Source organism: Apaloderma vittatum, unplaced genomic scaffold, assembly GCF_000703405.1.
Source record: "Apaloderma vittatum isolate BGI_N311 unplaced genomic scaffold, ASM70340v1 scaffold2840, whole genome shotgun sequence".
NCBI lineage: Eukaryota > Metazoa > Chordata > Aves > Trogoniformes > Trogonidae > Apaloderma > Apaloderma vittatum.
The window spans coordinates 3,301-22,130 of record NW_009693801.1 but is presented as its reverse complement, the minus strand read 5'-3'; the positions used below and the strand labels follow the sequence as shown (position 1 = coordinate 22,130).

The 18,830-nt window shown below is 41.7% G+C and overlaps 1 protein-coding gene across 1 annotated transcript in view; it reads left to right on the top strand.

The window, feature by feature from the left end:
- Positions 1-356: 356 nt before the first annotated feature.
- The window catches only part of LOC104270495 (C-Jun-amino-terminal kinase-interacting protein 4-like), a gene marked incomplete at both ends in the record, with an annotated part of 20,369 nt that continues 1,895 nt past the window's right edge, over positions 357-18,830 (top strand). Inside the window, 2 exons of the mRNA XM_009864883.1 lie at positions 357-477; positions 11,789-11,859. Coding sequence (XP_009863185.1) covers positions 357-477; positions 11,789-11,859 — 192 coding nt within the window. The remainder of the gene's footprint in view (positions 478-11,788; positions 11,860-18,830) is intronic.

Below are 18,830 nucleotides of genomic sequence, written 5' to 3'. Positions count from 1 at the left end.
GGCTTCTCTGAAGTAGCTGGCACTTAATTGATAGCGATTACACCGAGCAGCCTAGGTGGGATGCTTCGCTGGTGGTCACTGGACTGAAACGGTGTCTTTCGTGTTTAAATGTGGGGCTGTAGATCTGTTCTTTTGGTTTGGAAACCTGCTTGTGCCCTTCCTTGCTGTGAAGGACTGTTTAGTTTCCTACGCGCTGCTTGAAGTGGAAGTCTTCTTAGAAACAACTCTAGGAATGACTGAATATCTGTTCTTTTTCTTTGGAGAAACACCTTTCCTCAGACTTCTTATTTAAAAAAAATTAAAAATCTGGGATTAATTGTTGAGTTTAACTTAATTTTGTTGTTGTTGTTGTTTAGAAATTCATCGAGTTTGAAGATTCTCAAGAACAAGAGAAAAAGGACTTACAGGCCAGAGTGGAAGCATTAGAATCACAAACTCGACAACTTGAACTAAAAGCAAAAAACTATGCTGATCAAAGTAAGTAAAATATATTGCACTCCCTTTAAGTGATATTCGTGTGGTTTGAATTTTCTTCTCTAAAGTGATAATGCATATGCTAAATATCTGTGCTATCCGATTCCTGTATTTTGACAGATAAGAAGATTTAACTCTCCTGCAAGTTTGTTTCCCTTAGAATTAAACAAATTAGATAGCTTATGATTGGTAATGTGATTCTTCTGATATCTTAGTTGTTGTTTTGTTTTCCTTTTAGACCCTGCTAGTTTCAGGTTTAGCAACTTGTTCAGGAGATACTTAGATCGCAACCCTCATTAGTGATCATAAAATAAGCTGATTTTCTCCACATTACCTTGTTGTCTGTGCTAGAAATAAATGTAACTCCTGGTTTAGAAGCACTACTGGGGTGAGAATACCACTGATGCTGGTTCTCGTTAGCTTTTGTATATTTTTGACTGACTTATTTATTTCTACGAAGCATTGAGTTTTTACAGGGAGAGTTAAGGAAGAACACTTCCTTCTAGAGATACTGTGTGTAATTTACAAAAACTTGTCTAAAAGGTAACAATGATCAGCCTTCCTGAAACACTGAAAGTTACAACATCAACGTGTTGCAGCTGTTGTGCTGCACTGCTTCAGAAGCAGCGGGTACATAGTAATTGAATGAAACTCCATCACCACGGGTTTCTACTTCTAGTTGAGTAAATGGTAGCAGGAGAAAAGTACTCAAACACACAGAAATCTTCTCATCTCCCCTACCTGACAGTCTTAAATTGGAGATGAAAGACCTGTGCTGCTAATGATGGATTTTTTTTTTTCTTCCGAGTCCATTAAACGTGCAATGAAGGTTATGATTTTTGTTGTTTAACCTTTATACCATAGTGTAGAAATAATGATCAATATGAATTAATCTGAACATTTTGTCAAGCTGCTGACTTCTATTGACACAAGACTAGCAAGTCTGTCTGTTTATATATATATATATATATAGCTTTTATATTGCTAAGCTGTGCAGAAATGTAAAGCAAGACTGTATCAGGCCTGCTAAGGTTGAGATCAGATCAGTTTCTACAAGCAGAGTGCCAGTTGCTAAAATAGCCACCTTTCACTATCCTTTCTTCCTTTATTTTTACTTGGCCGCTTTTTCTGCCCTTAACACAAGTTATAGCTCTCTTTTTCAACTTAAGGTGTAATGATCTTCTTGTGAAGTTTAATTTTCAGTGGCATAAGTGAATCTATAGCAGGATAGAAGCACTTGTCTTAAAATTACCATGCAGAGCTGAACATTTCTGAAATTTGAATGGCTTAGAATGATGTTGGCAAATTGTAGAGGCACGCACTTGCACGGGTGCGTTGTAATGAAAATGTTACTGGATTCTGTACAGCCAGTGATGGAGGACCTCTTAAAGCAGCCTTGTCTAGTGAAAACCAGGGTGATTGATTTCCAGGAGTGTTATCTTATAGATCAAGTCAAGCTAAAATGGATAATTGTAAAGCATATTGTGGAGAGTGATCAGAAATGCTGTGATTCTCTGACTGGAAATGTATGTGTGTGTAAAAGCAGCAGAAGAGGAGAAAAGAAAACATTGGAACAAGAGTTGAGTGGTCTGTTGTGGTAACAAAGGACACTGTTTCCAGAAGGCCTCTGCTCTAAGCCCACAGCCCAAACAACTTGTTAATAAGAGACCCTGTACTATGACAACAAGATTACGGCTTTAAGATTGTATCATGTAGTATATGCCATTACTTAATGCAATAAAAATTACAAATCAGTTGCACCAAAAAAGAAAAGTCATTCAGATTCCTGGCAACGTATGTGGCAGCGTACCTGGAGTTTCTCCTGTAGAAATTGCACCGTATACTGATGTACCTAACACCATTTTACAGTTCTGTGACTCTGTTCATGTGTTCAAGTTAGATTTTTTTGCCTTAGATATTAAGCCTTCAAATATATCTCTGACTTTAAACTTGTGTTGTGTGTATATATGTCTGTGTGTATATCAGATTAATGAAAGTATCCGAATGCCAAACTTGTCCGTACCAGTAGAACCACTGACTGTTGCCTAGAATTACTACTTTTTTTTTTTTTTTTTTTTAAAAAATAAGGAATGTTGCTGGAAACAGTTACCATAACACGTAAAGTTCTGGTGTTAGAGCGTTGGCTTTTAAACAGTTTCAAAGTCTTTTTATTGGAGAAGGACCTTTTTGTGATGGCAAAAATATAACTTTGGAGAAACATGATGGCCATGTTGAACATGGGATTTTGCTTATGATTTGGCTTGAGAAGTTGTCTGGGACAACATGAAAGACGGCCGCAGAGATTCGACGTGCTGCTGATGCAGAGAGAGATCAAAGAGGACAGAAACACAGTCGTTGAACACCTAATGAATATTATGCAACTGAACTGGTTTTATTCAGTACTTTAAATTTTTAGGGTGTGAAAACTATACTGGTGTGCATATCCTTGAAGTAGTCTGACTCTGCTGTATTGCCTTTTTTTCTGTTTTACAGGCAAAGCAATTAGCGTGTCTCGCGATACCAATGTGTCACTTTAATTCACTGGATGCAGCTACAAGTCTTGTAGCTTTATTTCTTTTTCTCTTTGGCTTCCTGTACTGCTGCCTGTGCAGCTAAATTAGTCTGTGGTGGTGTTGTCTGTGACCACATCAACATTCAAATAGTGGTGGTGTTATTGATAATAGGAATTGCAAGTGCGTGGCACGAAGCAAGTAAGCAAATATAACCTGACTTTGCTATTTTTGTGTCAGGGTGCAGAGTGTGGGGTGGCAACACCAGGTTGTGACGTGATTAGTAGCTTAGAATAGGAAACAGGTAAGACAGGTGGTCCCGTGAAGTACTGAAGTACTTTAACTACAAGACTTTTTGCTTCTTGTAGACTACTGCGTGTGCCCTGTGCGTCTTTCCTCAGATAAGCAAGGCCTATGAGAACAAGTTTTGTCTGTTTAAAAGTTTTGACTGATTCTCTTGAATGCCATCCATTCTGACTGTTTAGTGAAGACTAGTTAGCCCTGGGAGCTCTTAGGTTACGTGACAGGGTTCAGCGTGATTGTTTGTGCTTAAACATGCCTCTCAGTTAAAATTACTCAGGAAGCCATGGTTTTGTTACACCCTGAATTATAAGTCTTCGTGATTGTCCCACTAAAGAAAAAAGATAATTATTTTACTTAAATTGATCATGTGGGATTACATTCATAGCCACATATTCAACCACATAGATTGGAATAAATCTGCATTTGAAATTAAGTGAAATAAGGAGCTTATTTTGTGCCAACCAGTTACGCAGTTTCTGTGGTTTACTGACTCTTTTTTCATGCACTGCAAATTTAAACAGCTGCTGTGAGCTTCCTCCTAGATGAGTGAACCCCCGTACTCTGCTCTTTCACAGGAGGAAATGTAAAGAGGGAGAGGTGACAGCGTGACCTGGTGGCACTGCTGGGAGGATTGTGAGCCACAGTAGATGACAAAATCCTGAATGATGGGGGCAGCCGCACATCGAGTTTCCGCTCTTGCATGATGCGTAGGACTTGGTCCTGATATTTGGTGGATGGTGGTGGTTGCCTAAGTTGAATTTGCTGCCGAAAAGCAGTGTGACGTGTTGCGTGTTTTGGTAAACTTCACCTCTGCTTTCCTTTAGCAGTTGCATAAGGATTTGCAGCTTCTGTTTGCGTGTAGGACTGTGCTGCAGTGGTGTGGCTCTTCGGCCCGCAGCCTGGCTCCTCGTCTTGCTCGGCGCTGCTGCTCTTCTGTGACATCCCCCGGTTCCCCTCTGCCCTCGCGCTGGTGTGCCTTGGCCATCAGTGATGCCGGTGCAGGGAACGCAGGGAAGACGGCACCCTTGCTCTCAGGAACCTGGGGCTTGTGGAGGTTAAAGCAAGTTAAATATCACAGAGCTCCTGGAGATTTGTCTAGGGACAATGTTGGTGCAGGTAGAGTTTGTAGAAACTCCTACTGTCAGTCTTCAGCAAATTTTGACAGAGTGTGAGTCTTTTTATTTGGTTTTACGACTTGACTAGACTTTCATGCTTTTTGGTTTTAATTCTCAACAGCAGAGGGCACCTCTGAGTATTGTGGCGGTGCAGCAAGCATGGGGATGTCGAGTTGGGAGGAAAAAAAATGCTTAAATTGCCCTCCTTCCCATGTACTTCAATGATGGATGTGAGGCTGACACCAGTCTTTGATATAATCTTGCACATTTCTTACAAGAGCTTGAATATATCTGACTTTCACATTATTTCGAGTCTTTGCTGTGATGAGACCCCTGGCTCTTCTTGTAATTAGTTTGCAGCATTAGAATGTTTCAAATTTCAGCCCTGAGTCTGGAAAACTAGACACTTAGAGCTGTTAGAAACTTGCAGTAGCAATACACACCTCGCTTGTCCAGCACGGCTCCCTGAGGACGCGTGATTGTGCTTTCCATGCTTCTCGGTCTCCAGTTACCAAAAGGGGTAAGTGCTCTCAGCGCTCATGTGATGCGCCACTGAATTCTGTGGGGACTACAGCAGTTTAATTTATTTCCCTTCCTTGCCTCCCTTTTTGGGAATGTCAGTTCTTTTTATGCATTGCAGGCTGTAAGTTAATTAAAAGTTTTGGAGTAAAAGACAACCGTAGTGTATTTTGACTCATTACAGGAATGGAACAGGTTTGGAGCGTGCTTTTTGGAGGAAGCGTTCTCAGAGTAACTTATTTACGAGAGAATATGAAAAACACAGTATTTGCGTGGTTGAAGTGCTTCCTGGTGGAGGCAGTAGACTGTGGGAGTGGGAAGATGTGATTCCTTTTCTGGCTCTGCCTAGTGCTAAAGTCCAGCCAAGGTAACACACTGTTTGACAGCACAGCCAAGGCACACATGTATTTCCATACCTCTGTTTATCAAACCTTAACTCTGTAATTTATACTCAAATTGGATTATATTTGGGGATAACTACATGTGTAAAAAAAAAAAAAAGAAAAACCCAAACAAAAAAACCAACCAAGAAGCTCCTCTTGGTCTTCGGAGTGGCGACGTTGTGACGCAGCTGCTGGGCTGATTGTATTTCCTGAGTCAGGTGACATTGCGCAGCGGTTGCTGTTGCTTGCTGCAGGTTTTATTTGGGATGTGAGACAAACGTTTTGGCAGCTGCCTTAAAAACATGCCGATTTGATTTCCTTGGAAGCTAAATAGAACTATTACTTTCACTGGCTTCAAGAGAAAATGCAGGACCAGGTTCTGTTGTGAATCTTACAGGGATGTTAGGTTATTTGGTATTTCATTTTCATCTGAGTTCTCCAGTTACCAGCGTAACTGTTACGTACACCTGGGAAGACAACCTCTTGATACATAATCTAAGGGGAACCAGTACTCTGAGATATACCCGTGTAGAGCTGCAAAGGCAGTTTAATGCAGACCTGTCTAGCTCCCAGAGGGATTCTGACATGGACTTTCAGCTGTGAAACTTAACGTTGTTTTCAGATTTGGTTTGCATTGCGTATCTGTGCACGTGAGGATGTGAATAGCTAAACTGATGGGAAATACATCTGTCAGTAGTGCTAGGTGTGGCTCAACTGTGGTGTCTGTTGTAAGGGACAGAAGAAAGCTTCTCAGTAGACCCTTGAAAGAAGTTGAAAAGTTATGGTTTGTTTCGTGGAGTTCTGAATCATTCCTCCACGTTTTTCTAAAACTGAAGAGCGGAACTAACCTAATTTCCAACAAACAAGGAACAGAACGCTTGACTTCTTGTATTTCTTAATAACAAATTTGGAATTTGCCGTTTGCCTCTTTTTCCTCCATGTGGCTGTTTCTCATCTGCATCGGTTTGTTTACAGGGCAGATTCTGCCACTGCCCTTCCCTGCACCGACCCTCGGGTATCATTTACTAAACTTGAAGAATCTTTCTGTAAGGAGAAGTGTGAGCACCAAGGGGTACCGCAGAGGAAGGCTTTGTTCCTCGCTAAAGCATTTCTCAGTTACTTTCCCGGCTGCCCGGTTGTGAAGCCCCAAGAGCATCTGCGGCTTCTGGATTGTGTGGTGGGAATCGGTGCCACTAGATGGAGCAGAGGGTCCAGTCAGCTCCGGAGGTTGCACCCGGTGGTGCTGCGGAGACTGGAGGCTGAAATAAAATGGAGTAGAAAATTAGAGCAGTCATTGGCCTGCTTTAAACTTGTCTATTAATATACCTGAACAAAAGTGGTGAGAGGAGGTTGAAATGCACTGGCATATAATTAACTGCTCATGTGCTTTTTCAAATTAAGGGAGTATTGTGCCAGTGGTTTAGGCGCTGGAGTTTGACTGTTACAATAATTCTGTTCCTGTAAATGTTGCCGTAATTAAGAAAGTGACTTTAAATGTCTTTTAGAATCTTATATTCCTGAGTTGTCACTGGTTATCTGGCTTTAAAAATGAATCCAGTCTGCCGTAGCTTCTGTGTTCATGCTGACTTCATGCTGGGTTTTGAGAAAAGTTGCTTGCTCCAATAGCCAAATGTATAAATGAAGAATCCCACTGTCAATCAAAACTTCTCTTGCTGAAGCACTGCTTTGGTCAGAGACTGGGCAAGAAGTTGGTACTAGGTCCAAATGATTGTAACTTGATTTTGGGTAGAAGTTGACTTGTATGTATCCTTGTTCATTTGAATCTCAGCCTTTGTGAGGGATCTCCTGCGTATGGTTGTCTTCATATTAAATGGTTGTAGCAGAATGTTTAAGGAGAAATTCCACCCCACTCCAAGTTCTGTGTTAGATTTTTGGTCAGAAATTACAGTGATTCTGTGGGTCTGAGACATAGTGGATAGTTGTACAGTTCAGAAGTGTTGGGGTACAACCATGCAGCTTTGCGTGTAGATATTTTCTATCATTCTTGACAACTGGAGCATTACAGTATCACAGTACGCTAGGGATTGGAAGGGACCTCAAAAAATCATCTAGTCCAATCCCCCTGCCAGAGCAGGAACAATTCTTGACAACTAAATTATCTTCATAATTTTAAGTGCTCTACTTCTTAAACTGAGAACTAGACCTGTAGTTCACAGTGGCAAGAGGTTCTTGAAGATGTTGGTCTTGCTGAGGAGTCAAATTTATCTCTTGTTTTACAATTCAGTTTTCTGTGCTGCTTATTTCCAGGTCTTATCACTTTCAGGTTAAATACTTGTTTGGTAGCTTCAGTCCCTGTTTCAGTCCAGGGTTTATGTGTGTGCTCTTTAGGATCTACTTAACAGATCATGAGGTCCTACTGGATCATGGGATTGTTTATGCTTGATCCATACCTTAACTTTGATATGGAACCTGCTGTGAAGAACAGAGCTGGGTGAAAGCTGCCAAAGGAGAGCCTGCAGGTAGTCGTAGTGCTAGGAAAGGCTCGTTAATGAGCTGAATCTCTGCCCTGGCTTCTATAGCAGGAACTTGGAATTCCTCGTGAGGGCATCGTGCTGGTTGGATTTGGCGTTCTAGCAGGTCTGTTTCTCTTTCTCCCCCTCAGGCTTATCAGCAGTTTGAGGCAGAGGACAGCATACACATGGAGGGTGTTCCAAACTTGGTAAAGCCATCAGACTTGGGAGGTAAGCTCTGATTTTTGAACAGGCAGGGTGGGCAGCTTTGCTGCCTCATTCTTAATGCTGTCAAGAAGCAGTAACTCCAGAGTCTGCTCTCTAGTTTGTTGTAATATTTAGTTCCCCATTTTTTGGTTTGATTGGTTTGATTTGACAGAATTTTGATTAGGATTTGTCCTTCAGGTTATTGAAGGTGTTTGGATATTGACAGTGCTGGAGAAGTTTGCAGTTAGAGCTTGAGTGTGAGTTTGTGGTTATGTTCCAGCGGGATGCTTTCTCACCAGCCTGAAAATACTGGAATATTTGCATTTTATACTCATACTCTGGATGCTGAGAGACCTTTAAATTTGTTCCGTGTAGACTTGGGACCATGAGTAGTGAAACTCTTTAGATGTGTATTCTATTTTGCATGTGGAATACCTTGCACCATGTGATCTTGCAATTCTTCCATGACGTAACAGGGATGCAATGGCTTTTTTTACAAAAGAGGAAATGGAAATTTTGCTTTTAGGGTGTGTATTGTCAAACTGATTTCATCTACCTGTTAAGAATTCGACATCGTAATGGAAAACAATATAAGACTGAAATATTAGAGGAACTTTTTGTTACTTAAAAGGCAAATTGATGGCAATTTGTATCTAGTTGGCACTTTGTGGATCCTGCTTGTGTCAGCATCAACAACCAACTCCATTCCTTTTGGGGAGGTGTTATCAGAGTTGTTCCAGACTTCTACTCTTTTGTGTGCAGGTGGAGTAAAATGGAACTGGTGACAATTTGGTTTGCACTGTACTCCTGTGTGCCAGTGGAAGCCTTTTTTTTTTTTCTTCATCTTTTCCTGTCTCCTATTTCATTGCTGTTAGTTTCCTGTTACTTCTCATGGGAGTGTACTTTTAATAGTGACTTACTGGGTTTCTCCAGGGTTTTGGAGACAGAATCTGGTGGTCTTCCTCAAAATCCTTCTGGCTTCACTGGGTTCAGGTATCTTCTGTGTTCAGGTCCGTGGTCATCTCTGATCCCTGGGGACTATCTGATCTCTTCCATGGTGTTTAATTGGGAAACATGTTCTGTTGGTTGTTGTGTTGAGATCTTTGATAGGAGACGTATTTGGGGTACAAGAGGTGTCTGGTGTTGACTATAATCCTGCTGCGATTTGAAAAGCCTCTGGTGAGGACTGTTAATGTGGTGTCTGAGGGTGTAGAAACTTGGTGTACATGACCCAGACTTCCAGCTGTGGGACTGTAACGTGTTACACAGCTGGAAGTCACTTCCAGAAATGCTGCATGTCAATTATATGATTTTCTAGGGCCTTCATGTTTTTAACACTTCATTACATATGAAGGTTATCGTTTAATGGAGATACTCTCCTTGACAATATGTTGCCCATATCTACCTACATTTGTCTTTTGTGACTTGATTTAAGGAACTATTTAAAATTGAGCCAGAGAAGGAGAAAATGGTGTGCTTCGTTATGGAACCTCAGCTGTTGCCAGACTGTTTTATATCCCTGGCAGCGGGAAATGCTTGTGTGGATTTCATGAGGGTGGATTATGGACAGGTATGCAGAAGGGTGTCTGTAACCCCTCGTGTGGCGCTTGTTTTCATTGAGGGCTCTGTGTCACCTGCTTTTCCCAGAACCCACCAGATGAAGCGAGTCTGCAGGAGCCTGCCTTGGCTGCGCTGTCGGGAACGTACCGAGCCATGTCGGGGCCGTCGCCGTGTTTCTGTGCAGGTTTCGGTGAGGCTGCGCTGAACCACGATGCCGCTGCCCGGTGAGGGCGGGAACTGCGGCCGGGCTGCCCGCCTGCCTCCGGGCCGTGGGATGGCTCATAGGGCCCGGAGCGCGTTTCCAGCACACGAGGCCGGTTGGTCATGCGGTTGCGCTTCCCGAGCTGTTCCCAGGCCTGACCCGAAGCAGGTCTGGGACAGGCCCTTGTCTGCAGGGCGGGGAGAGCTGCTCCAAGTCTGGACGTCGTGGGTTCCCACGTGAGCGCAGCCGTCGTTGGATGGGGTGTGAGCAGCTACAGCTGCTGAGCTCTGCCTCCTGGCTACCACCTGGTTCTGCTAGGATGTCTCGGTGGTCTTCTGTTGTAATTGCTTCTGACCACAATACCAGGCAAAGATAGTGGGTAAAATTTGTTTTGTCGTGTCAGGCTTTGTAACTATAAATTGACACTTGTTTCTGTAGGCGCTTTGCACAAGCTTCTCTAGAACTTTTCTTTAAATGTATGAGGAGGCTTAAAACCTCTGTTACCTAAAATAAAAAATAATAAACTAAATTCTTCATTAGATACTGGATTTGTGTCCTGTTTTACCTCTCAAAAAATACATCTTTATGTATGTATTGTGCTGTAAAATAGATGTTGTGCTGTAAACACTTGGACATCGCTTACTGCTGTTTGACCAAAGGACTCTCATTCAGTCTGATAACAGTGCAGAAATGAAAGCATGCAGTCCTCAGTTAGTATAAATAAAATTTGGTGTAATACTTTTGGCCAGGTATTTATAGGTGGAGTGCAAAAGGTTGTGTCAAGGAACTTAATGCTCTTATAAGAGCAAGATTAGATTAGGAGCTAAAAATATTTACACAGATTTGAGTGAGCAGACAATTATGTATTTTGGTTCCAACATTTGACTCTGTCAAATTTTTTTTTGATTGAAATGTACTTACGATAAAGTACTCTGCCCAAATAAAGATAGATAGAGCAAAAAGAAAAAGTATATTGAGAATTAATTTTCAGAAGACCCTGTTGGCAATAACAAAAATGTGCAAATAGCAGAGAGAGTGCTGGCATTTATCTTCAGATAATGTGTGTTTGGCAATGCGTCTCTGGAGATGGGTAATGATATATTTGACGTTTCCCAGGGGTATTTAAACGTGACAAGTAGAATAAGAGAAGCTCAGTTACAAAACTCGAAACACACGCTTTTATCACATAAACATCATGCTTAAAAATACCTGAACAAAAAGATGGAATTCCCATCTAAGCATCAAAAAATGTGTTCTGTTTGAATGGAAAAAATAAGCTGTATGGAGAAAGTTCTGAATTGCTTTAGTTCTCTGCAAATGTATTGCACGGGGCTATCACAGCTTGTTCCAGCTCATCTCCTCTTCCTATGAACTTATTGTCTAAAGTTCTAATAAATCTGTTAGATGTATTTTTAATTTCTTGGAATACCTACAGAAATATTCAAATGTTTTCCTTCTGTGAACCCATTGCCTTAATTCTCAGCGAAATATGAGTGAATGCCGGCAGAAGTCTTAATTTCAGTACCACAACACATGACTTGAAGCTATTTAAAAAATACCTTGTTTATGTGTGTCCTAGTTAACCAGCGCTGGAGGTTGTGTGGTGATGTTCTAGGAAACCAGCGTAGAGCCTTAACTGGCGCTCGCAGCTCTCCTCCGAGACCGAGTCTAGCTACGTGACGTGGCTTCTGCCTCTTCCTACGGTTTGCGTGTGCACCTGTGAAACAATCTGGACTGGTGCGAGCAGTAGCTGTCCCTGAACATAAAAATCCCCTCTCTGAACGAGCACTTACCTAGGGAAAATAGTATTTGGGCTTTTTACGAGGATTGCGAATCGTAAGACTGTGCTGCTGTCCATGTGCTTGGGAAGCTCAAGGGATGAGAGTTTAAAACCACAAAGAACCAATGCACTTTTTATCCTTTCTTTTTGTCATTTGGTACTGAGAATACTCTCATCTCTTGCCTAGTCCTAGGCAAGTCAGTCTTATTTACTAGAACTCTACTTTTCATTCTAATTATTTTTAAATTGTTTTTCTTTTTCCAGTTAGCAGACTTGAGGAGAGGGAGGCAGAACTCAAGAAAGAATACAATGCACTTCATTCAAGACATACAGAGGTAGGTCATTATGCCAAGATAAATTCACAGTATTTTTAAAAAAATATGGAAAAGTGTTGTGGATAAACAAAAATGTCCAATAATTTTCCCCAATTATTCACTGAAATTTATATTGCTAATGTTAATTGGAACCAGGCCTCATCTGGCTGTGTAGTTCTTACTTGCATCAAAGTGTCTCTTTCTCCATGTCAGATTGATTATGTGTTTGTCAGTTTTTATAGCTGTGTCAGATATTCAGAAATTTTACAAAGCAGGAATTTGCTCTTTCATATTTCAAGGGCAATTTCTTCAAAGCGCGCTAACACACTTCAAAGAAATGGCAACGGAACTGCAATCTCCATACTCTTTCCAGTTTCCTGCCTTGGTTTTACTTGTACCATTGGAGGAACAAATACCTTTAAAACTGGCCTCCTGCTGATGTTTATGATTAAAAGAAGTCCCTGCCTTACTTATTGATAACTGTTGAAAACAGCATTTGATAGTGAATATGGTCCAAGTTTGACCTTGTCAAATTAAATAAATAAACTTTTATTTTTAAAGCATAAAGGGACTTGCAGTGCTTTGATTTTTAGTGAGAGGTTGTCTTTCCCGTGCAGGGATGCTTACTGCCTAACTAGTGTGCTTAAATAAGTGAGGAAATCGCTCGGGTCTCAATAATTGTGACTAGTCTGAAGTCCCAACGTTGAGCAGAGTTCTCCTTACACTGTTTGCCTTGCCTGTGTTTGAAAGGCCGGATAGCTGTTTTTAGATCATCACTAACAAAGAGGAGAACGCAGTTCTGACTGTTCCTAGCTCAAAGGACCACATGTGGGTAAGGGAAAGCAAATCCAGATGTTGGGCTTGGTTACCTTTAGTTTTTCATCTTAAGATGAGTCTGTTACACTGACGACTCGAAGTGGCTTGGAACCACGACCAGCATGTGGCTATTGAGTATTGCTTGACAGGACTTCTGCAGCTCTTAAAGAAAAACTTCTGTGTTTACTGAAGTTCTAATGTATTTCAGATCAGATTTGTTGCTAAATAGTTGCTTTAGAGTGCTGCATCTGTTGACAACTGGAAATTTTAAGTAAAATGAGAAATGGCAAAGCTTAATGCTGCCCACTTAAGTTTTGCGTCCTTGTGATTGGAAGTGCTTTGGAGCATTGTGTGCTTGCAGAGTTTTGCATTATTTTAGTTGGAACCTGTGAGTGCTTTCACAGTAGAAATGGCACAGGTTTTTATTGGATCTGTTTTGCAGAGTTCAAGATAACTGTGTGCGTTGGGCACCATTAATTCAACGAAATGCTAATGAAATGTTCTGACTATCTTTTTACGTAGGTTTTGCTCCACGACGGACAACAGCCTCTGCTGGTTTGATTCCAATTTATTAAATGCTTTTACACCTTAAATTCCTATTCTTTGGTGTAGGGAGAGGTGTTTCCTTGGGCTTTATTATTACTGAGGTGATGATGTCCTTCACAAAGAAATGAGTTGTAATGCAACATGGTGTATTCATACCTCTCTGCTCCTAAAATCAGGTCTCATGTTTTCTGAGCCCCTTCCTTACAGCACATTTACTTCCTTCTTTCTCTGTTTCCCAGACTCCTCGGTTTTATCTTTATCGTTTTGAATGTTTCACCTCTCTCCCTTTATGTTACATAGCTTCTAAAACCAAAAACCCTTTACCTTGAGTAATTTCTGGTGTTGTCTCTGAAGATTTCAATCTGTCTTTAGGTGACAAGAGCGTGTGCATGTTACTAGAGGTACCCAGTTTTCAGACCACCAGCTGGTTGCTGCTGAAATACAACAGTGTATTCAGGGTAGGATATGCAGAGTTGTTGGGTAATGAGTTTGTGGGTTGCCAAGGCTCAGCTCTGGGCTGGGGACTGTAATTGTTTGTGTAAGGTCGGAAGCCCTTTTAACAACCATAGACTAACCTCAGGAAGTTAATTAGATACTCCTTATCTTCATTTGCAGATTGAGCACAAGTAGAGAGACCATTGTGAGTCTTGCAAAGTATGAACTTCTTGATGTACCTCCCTGTAGTCACAGACCTGGTTCAGGGGGTCATCGTTTTAATGCTGGTACCTGATGTGTGTTTATGACTCTGAGACGGGGATCCCTGGGGACTGGCTGATAATAATGCCCGTTTTCCCTCGCGCCCTTTGGATTTTCTACTTCCCTTGCTCCCAACAAATGCCAGTGTTTTAGGTCTTTGTAGTAACTTTTCTTTCAATGCAAGATATTTTGACAAACATCCAACCTACTTGAAGCATTTAGTTACTGAGTTTATTGGCTTAAATATTTCTGTCACGATACTTGTTTCTGAAGCCTTTTGTTCTTACATGTTTTTTTCTAGGAAGGAATACTCTTTTCCTTCTGAATCAGCTTCCCCATTGTCTTTGCAAGTGATCCATCCTTGGTACTTACTGAAGTGGCAATTGTTTTGCTTGCAGTTGACCAAATAATGAACAGAGCATTAGAAAGATTTATTTTTTTTCAATTTGAAGACGTTGGCAGTAAATACGTTGACAGATGTCATGTTAAAGATGTGAATTGACTGCACTTTCTGCAACCTGAATATCTAGCAATTTCTCTTTGTCTTTGGTATTTGCTTCCCTCCATTCTCCCTCTTATTCTCTGGGAGCTTAGTATTCCAGACTTGGGTGTCTTTCTCTTCCAACTCTTGACCTCGGTGAGGCTCTGCAGCCGTGTCCTCTTTCAGCGCTAACCCCACCTGCCTGTCCCTCTTTGCTGGCTCAGCAGCTCACAGGAACGTCACCCCAACAGTTTCGGTCAAAATGGACCAAGACCTACTGAAACAGATTGAGCTGTGGGAGGTTACACCAGGGGTGGGAACGAGGAACCGAATCCCTCCGTGTGCCTTGAGACAAGACAAGCCCTGGGAACTCCTTGGAGCTCAGCCCACCAGAGACAGGCTCTGCATTGCAGCTCCAGGGCACCAGCCTGCCCTGGCAACAAGGTGTCTTTGCAGCTGCAGAGACTTGCTGAAGCCTCGGGAAGAGACTTTAGCCTTCTTCACCCATCTGATAAATTAGCCTCTGTCTTTCCTGATGCCCTCTGTAGGCTGTGAGAGGAGCTAATGGGTGTGAGTGGAATATAGATCCACTTAAGCTTCTCACCCCCCGGGTAAGTCTGTGCTCGAGCTAACTGGCTTGATTCTAAATGGCTTAGGGTATGATAACCTGAGCAGTTGACTTGGCACCTTGGAAGGTGGAGTGTGACTGTGCGTTTGCAGCAGGTAGTGAAGAGGATAAACTATTAAGTCAGAACAGAACGTGTGAGCGCAGTCTGATCATGTTCTTGCATCCGTGTCATGATCCCCTGCTTAGCTACGTGCTCTGGTCCCTTGTCTTTCCTCTGCTTGTACTGACCTTCCTCTGTTCTAACGCTCAGAACAGACAAGCGATAAAGCAGTTGTCTGGAATTCCTGAATTTGAACTTGGAGGACAAGGGTCTTACTTTCTTGTTCTGCACAGTTAATGGGGCACATTTCATAGCTATGGCACTGGCTTTATAAAGGCTTGCCTGAAGGCTGGTTTTACTGAGGCAAAGCAGTAACCTCAGCATCTCCTTGAGAGCTGACTAACGCCTGTAGTGCTTCTCTGCACAGACTTCCAAAATAAAACTTTTTTTTTCATGTTTAGGGAAGTGATTCTTTTTATCCTGTGGGAACCACAAGGCTAAGATGGTTCTTTGGCATGCAGAGTATGGGCTTAGTTTAATGAAGCATAATTGGGCCATGGAAGTTTCTCAGCGCTTTGCACTGATACAATGTGACAGAACAGTGAGCCTGGCTCTGGCATTGGGCATGCACTTTGTCAGGTTCATTGGGATAAACAGATCTGTCCAGCAAGTCCTGGTGTAGTTTTTTGGAAGATAAGGCAACATGAACACGTCCGGGTACAGCTGTGAAAGGGCATGGGTACTGGTTGTGGTGGTTTTGAGATGAGACTTTAGATACCTGTCCAGGCAAATGGTTTTTCTAAAGCCTTAGGCTAAGCGTTAACAGCTTGATGTATAAAACCTGGATTTAACATCTTCATGTACTACTGTATCTGCCGACAGCATTGCCTTGTATGTGGATGAAGATACATCAGTCCCGCTGGTGGGAGTGATGCTTGTACTTAGGTGACAAGCTGACCACAAATCCCTAAAGGTAAAAGATAGTTACATGGAAGTATGTTTAGGGCTTTAGTACTAAATCAAGGAGATTCTAGAAATGTCAATTACATTAATAAATCTAGATTTTTGTGGGACACGGAAAGATCTATATATACACAGTTGGTCACGTATTCCCAAAGGGAGGAGCTGCTTGTGCCAAACCTGATTGGATCTGCAGAGTGAGCAGCAAGGGCTGTAGCACTGAGCCTGGCCTGACAGCGAAAGGATTTCTAAAAGCTGTCCTGGGGGAGTTAAAGCATTGACACAAAAAAGAAGGAGGAGTGAAAGAGAAAGGAAGGTATAGAGGAGATGCTCTCAACCTGGTTAAGGAAAAGGTGCAGGTAATAACTGCGACATCGTATATACTCATTTGTTTGTGGCGAAGAAAGTATCAGGCTTATGTTCATTGGGAGCGGTCGTATCTATGAGGGTAGGAATAGAAACAAGTGAGAGATTGTTAATTGTCTTTCACTGAAGGCTGAAGTTTAAGATGTAGAAAGCGTTACAGGTTTTTTCTACACTTGCAGATGTTGTCACATGTCATGAGGTAACCAATCTGAAGGTTTGGGTTGCTTTTGAGATGGAGACATTGCATGGTTGTCTCTTGCATTCAAAGGGAATGATTTCAGTATTCATGCTGTAATGTCTTCAAACGCTCATTGTAGCCAGTTTGTACATGTTGTGCCCTAAAATTAGCCAACACGTGAACTGCGAAATGCTCTTAACTAAAGAAGGTAATTCCTCCAAATTCTGAGTTTATCTTTATCCCCCTAGCTAATAGTAATTGAGCAATGTATTTAATTACAGCAGTGCTGAAGTGGTCAGTATTTATCCTCTTTTTCATGGAACAACTGGTCGTATTCAAAATACTTGTGGACTTCAGGAGCAGTTATGTGAGCTGTCAGAAGTAAAAGGCCATGGATTAAATATTGACTGCAACTTTTATTGAAGTGGATGTAGCAGATGTAGTCCTTTATCATCTGTCCTTTAATGTAACTTTGGTAAGAATTGTGCTGAGTGGAGAGCAATTAAGTTCCATTAAGTTCTATTTTTAAATTGTCAATAATGTTTAAACATTTTTCTTTGGATAGCTGAGTAATCTCAATACATCGCAAAACTTTTGATCGGATTTTGAGTATTGAGAATTTTAGAGCATTAATTTGTTAGACTTTTTTTTGATCAGGATGGCACTTCAAGGACATGCTGAGACTCAGAGCAATTTAGATTGAAAAGATCTCTGGAGGTCGTTTGGTTCAAACTCCAGTGGTTTTAGAGTCTTCAGACGTTTATTGCAGATGAGCAGTTACAGTGAGCTAACTTCCCAGTAAGCCACAGTATTAAATCTGTTATTTCAGCCTTTTGGATAACTGATCTCTCGAAGTTGAGAATCCAAGACGATACTATGTCTTGTGCCTCTATAGCTCCAGCTGTGTCATCCCCCTGTCCCATGGGCAGGGAGGGGAGATGAAGAACTTCACTCCTAGTGGGCAGTATTCCAGTATTGTCAACTTGGGACCCTGGATAAAGGCAGCGTGTGGACTTTACGGGGTATTACTGTTCTTTTTTCTGATTTTGGGGACACCACAGGCATGCACAGCCTGGGTCTGCGCAGAAATGGCCGTGCTGTGCTGCACCGCGCAGAGAATCGTGTGATTTGAAATTGCCGTGCTGCGTTGCACGTGCACATGATGCATAACTTTGTTATCCTGGTTTTGTGTTCCCGTAGGTTATGCACTTACTTGATGCTGAGTGTATGACCTATGGATTTGCTTATTTTACCATCAGCATCATTTTCATCTGCAGAACAATGCTAAACAACGTGATCCTTCCCATTGACCTGCCCTCTGGCCTCTGTATGTGGGTAATAAATAGGATGAGACATTTCAGTAAACAAAAGAGCAGACTGAGAGGAGGGAAGAAAGTAGGTTAAACCACAGACTTTGCAAAACATGAGAACTCCGCCAGTTCTACTGCCCCGGCTCTTTTCTTCCCATGGGTTAGTTGTTCCCTGGAAAGGTACTTGTTACTCAACTTCTGTTCATGAGCTAAAAAGCCCTAAAGTTTTACTTTGAGAAACCAGTTGGTGTGCTGCAAATTGAAGTGTTTGCAGGTAGGTTGATTTCTCTTCAATAATATCTGCCTCCCACGATGAGGGAATCCGTGAACAGGATATGGAATGGTCTAATGTGCGTTTCAAAGTTACACATTGTCTTATTCCTGGAATTTCTGAATTAATTTGGATTGTAATAAACTGGTGTAAAATTATGCACAGGAACCATTGGAACACCTCATTTTGGTTGCTTGGTGGAAACAGAAAGACCAAGAAATGTGGATAGTTGAAGGTGGAGCTTTCAGTTCTTTTGGTTGCTTCTGTGTAAAAAAGGTCAGAAAGCAAATGAGGTAAACCTAGTAAAGTGCTGTGTTTATATCATCTTGTTGGAAGTAAGCTTATGACAGCAGTTAAAGTATGTTATATAATGTTTTCTAAAAATAGTAACATTCTGTTTATCGTCTGAATTTTGTTAATTAGTTGAGGAATACCAAGAAAATCAGAATCTGTGTATAACCGGTATTTACCATGTAAGTCAGTGATTTGTAAATATCCATTGGCCGGGGAATCTTAAGTCAGTTCACTCTACCAGAAAAGTCTCAGACTAGGAATATATATTTATATCTAGCCAGTGGTGGCAAGCAGTGTTGGTGGAGAAGCTGGTGCTAACTGAGGGCAGCAGCATCCCAAGGTCAAGCTGACCAGCCTGGGACACACTGATTCAACCCTGACCTGGAAGTAACACGTAGATGTAGGT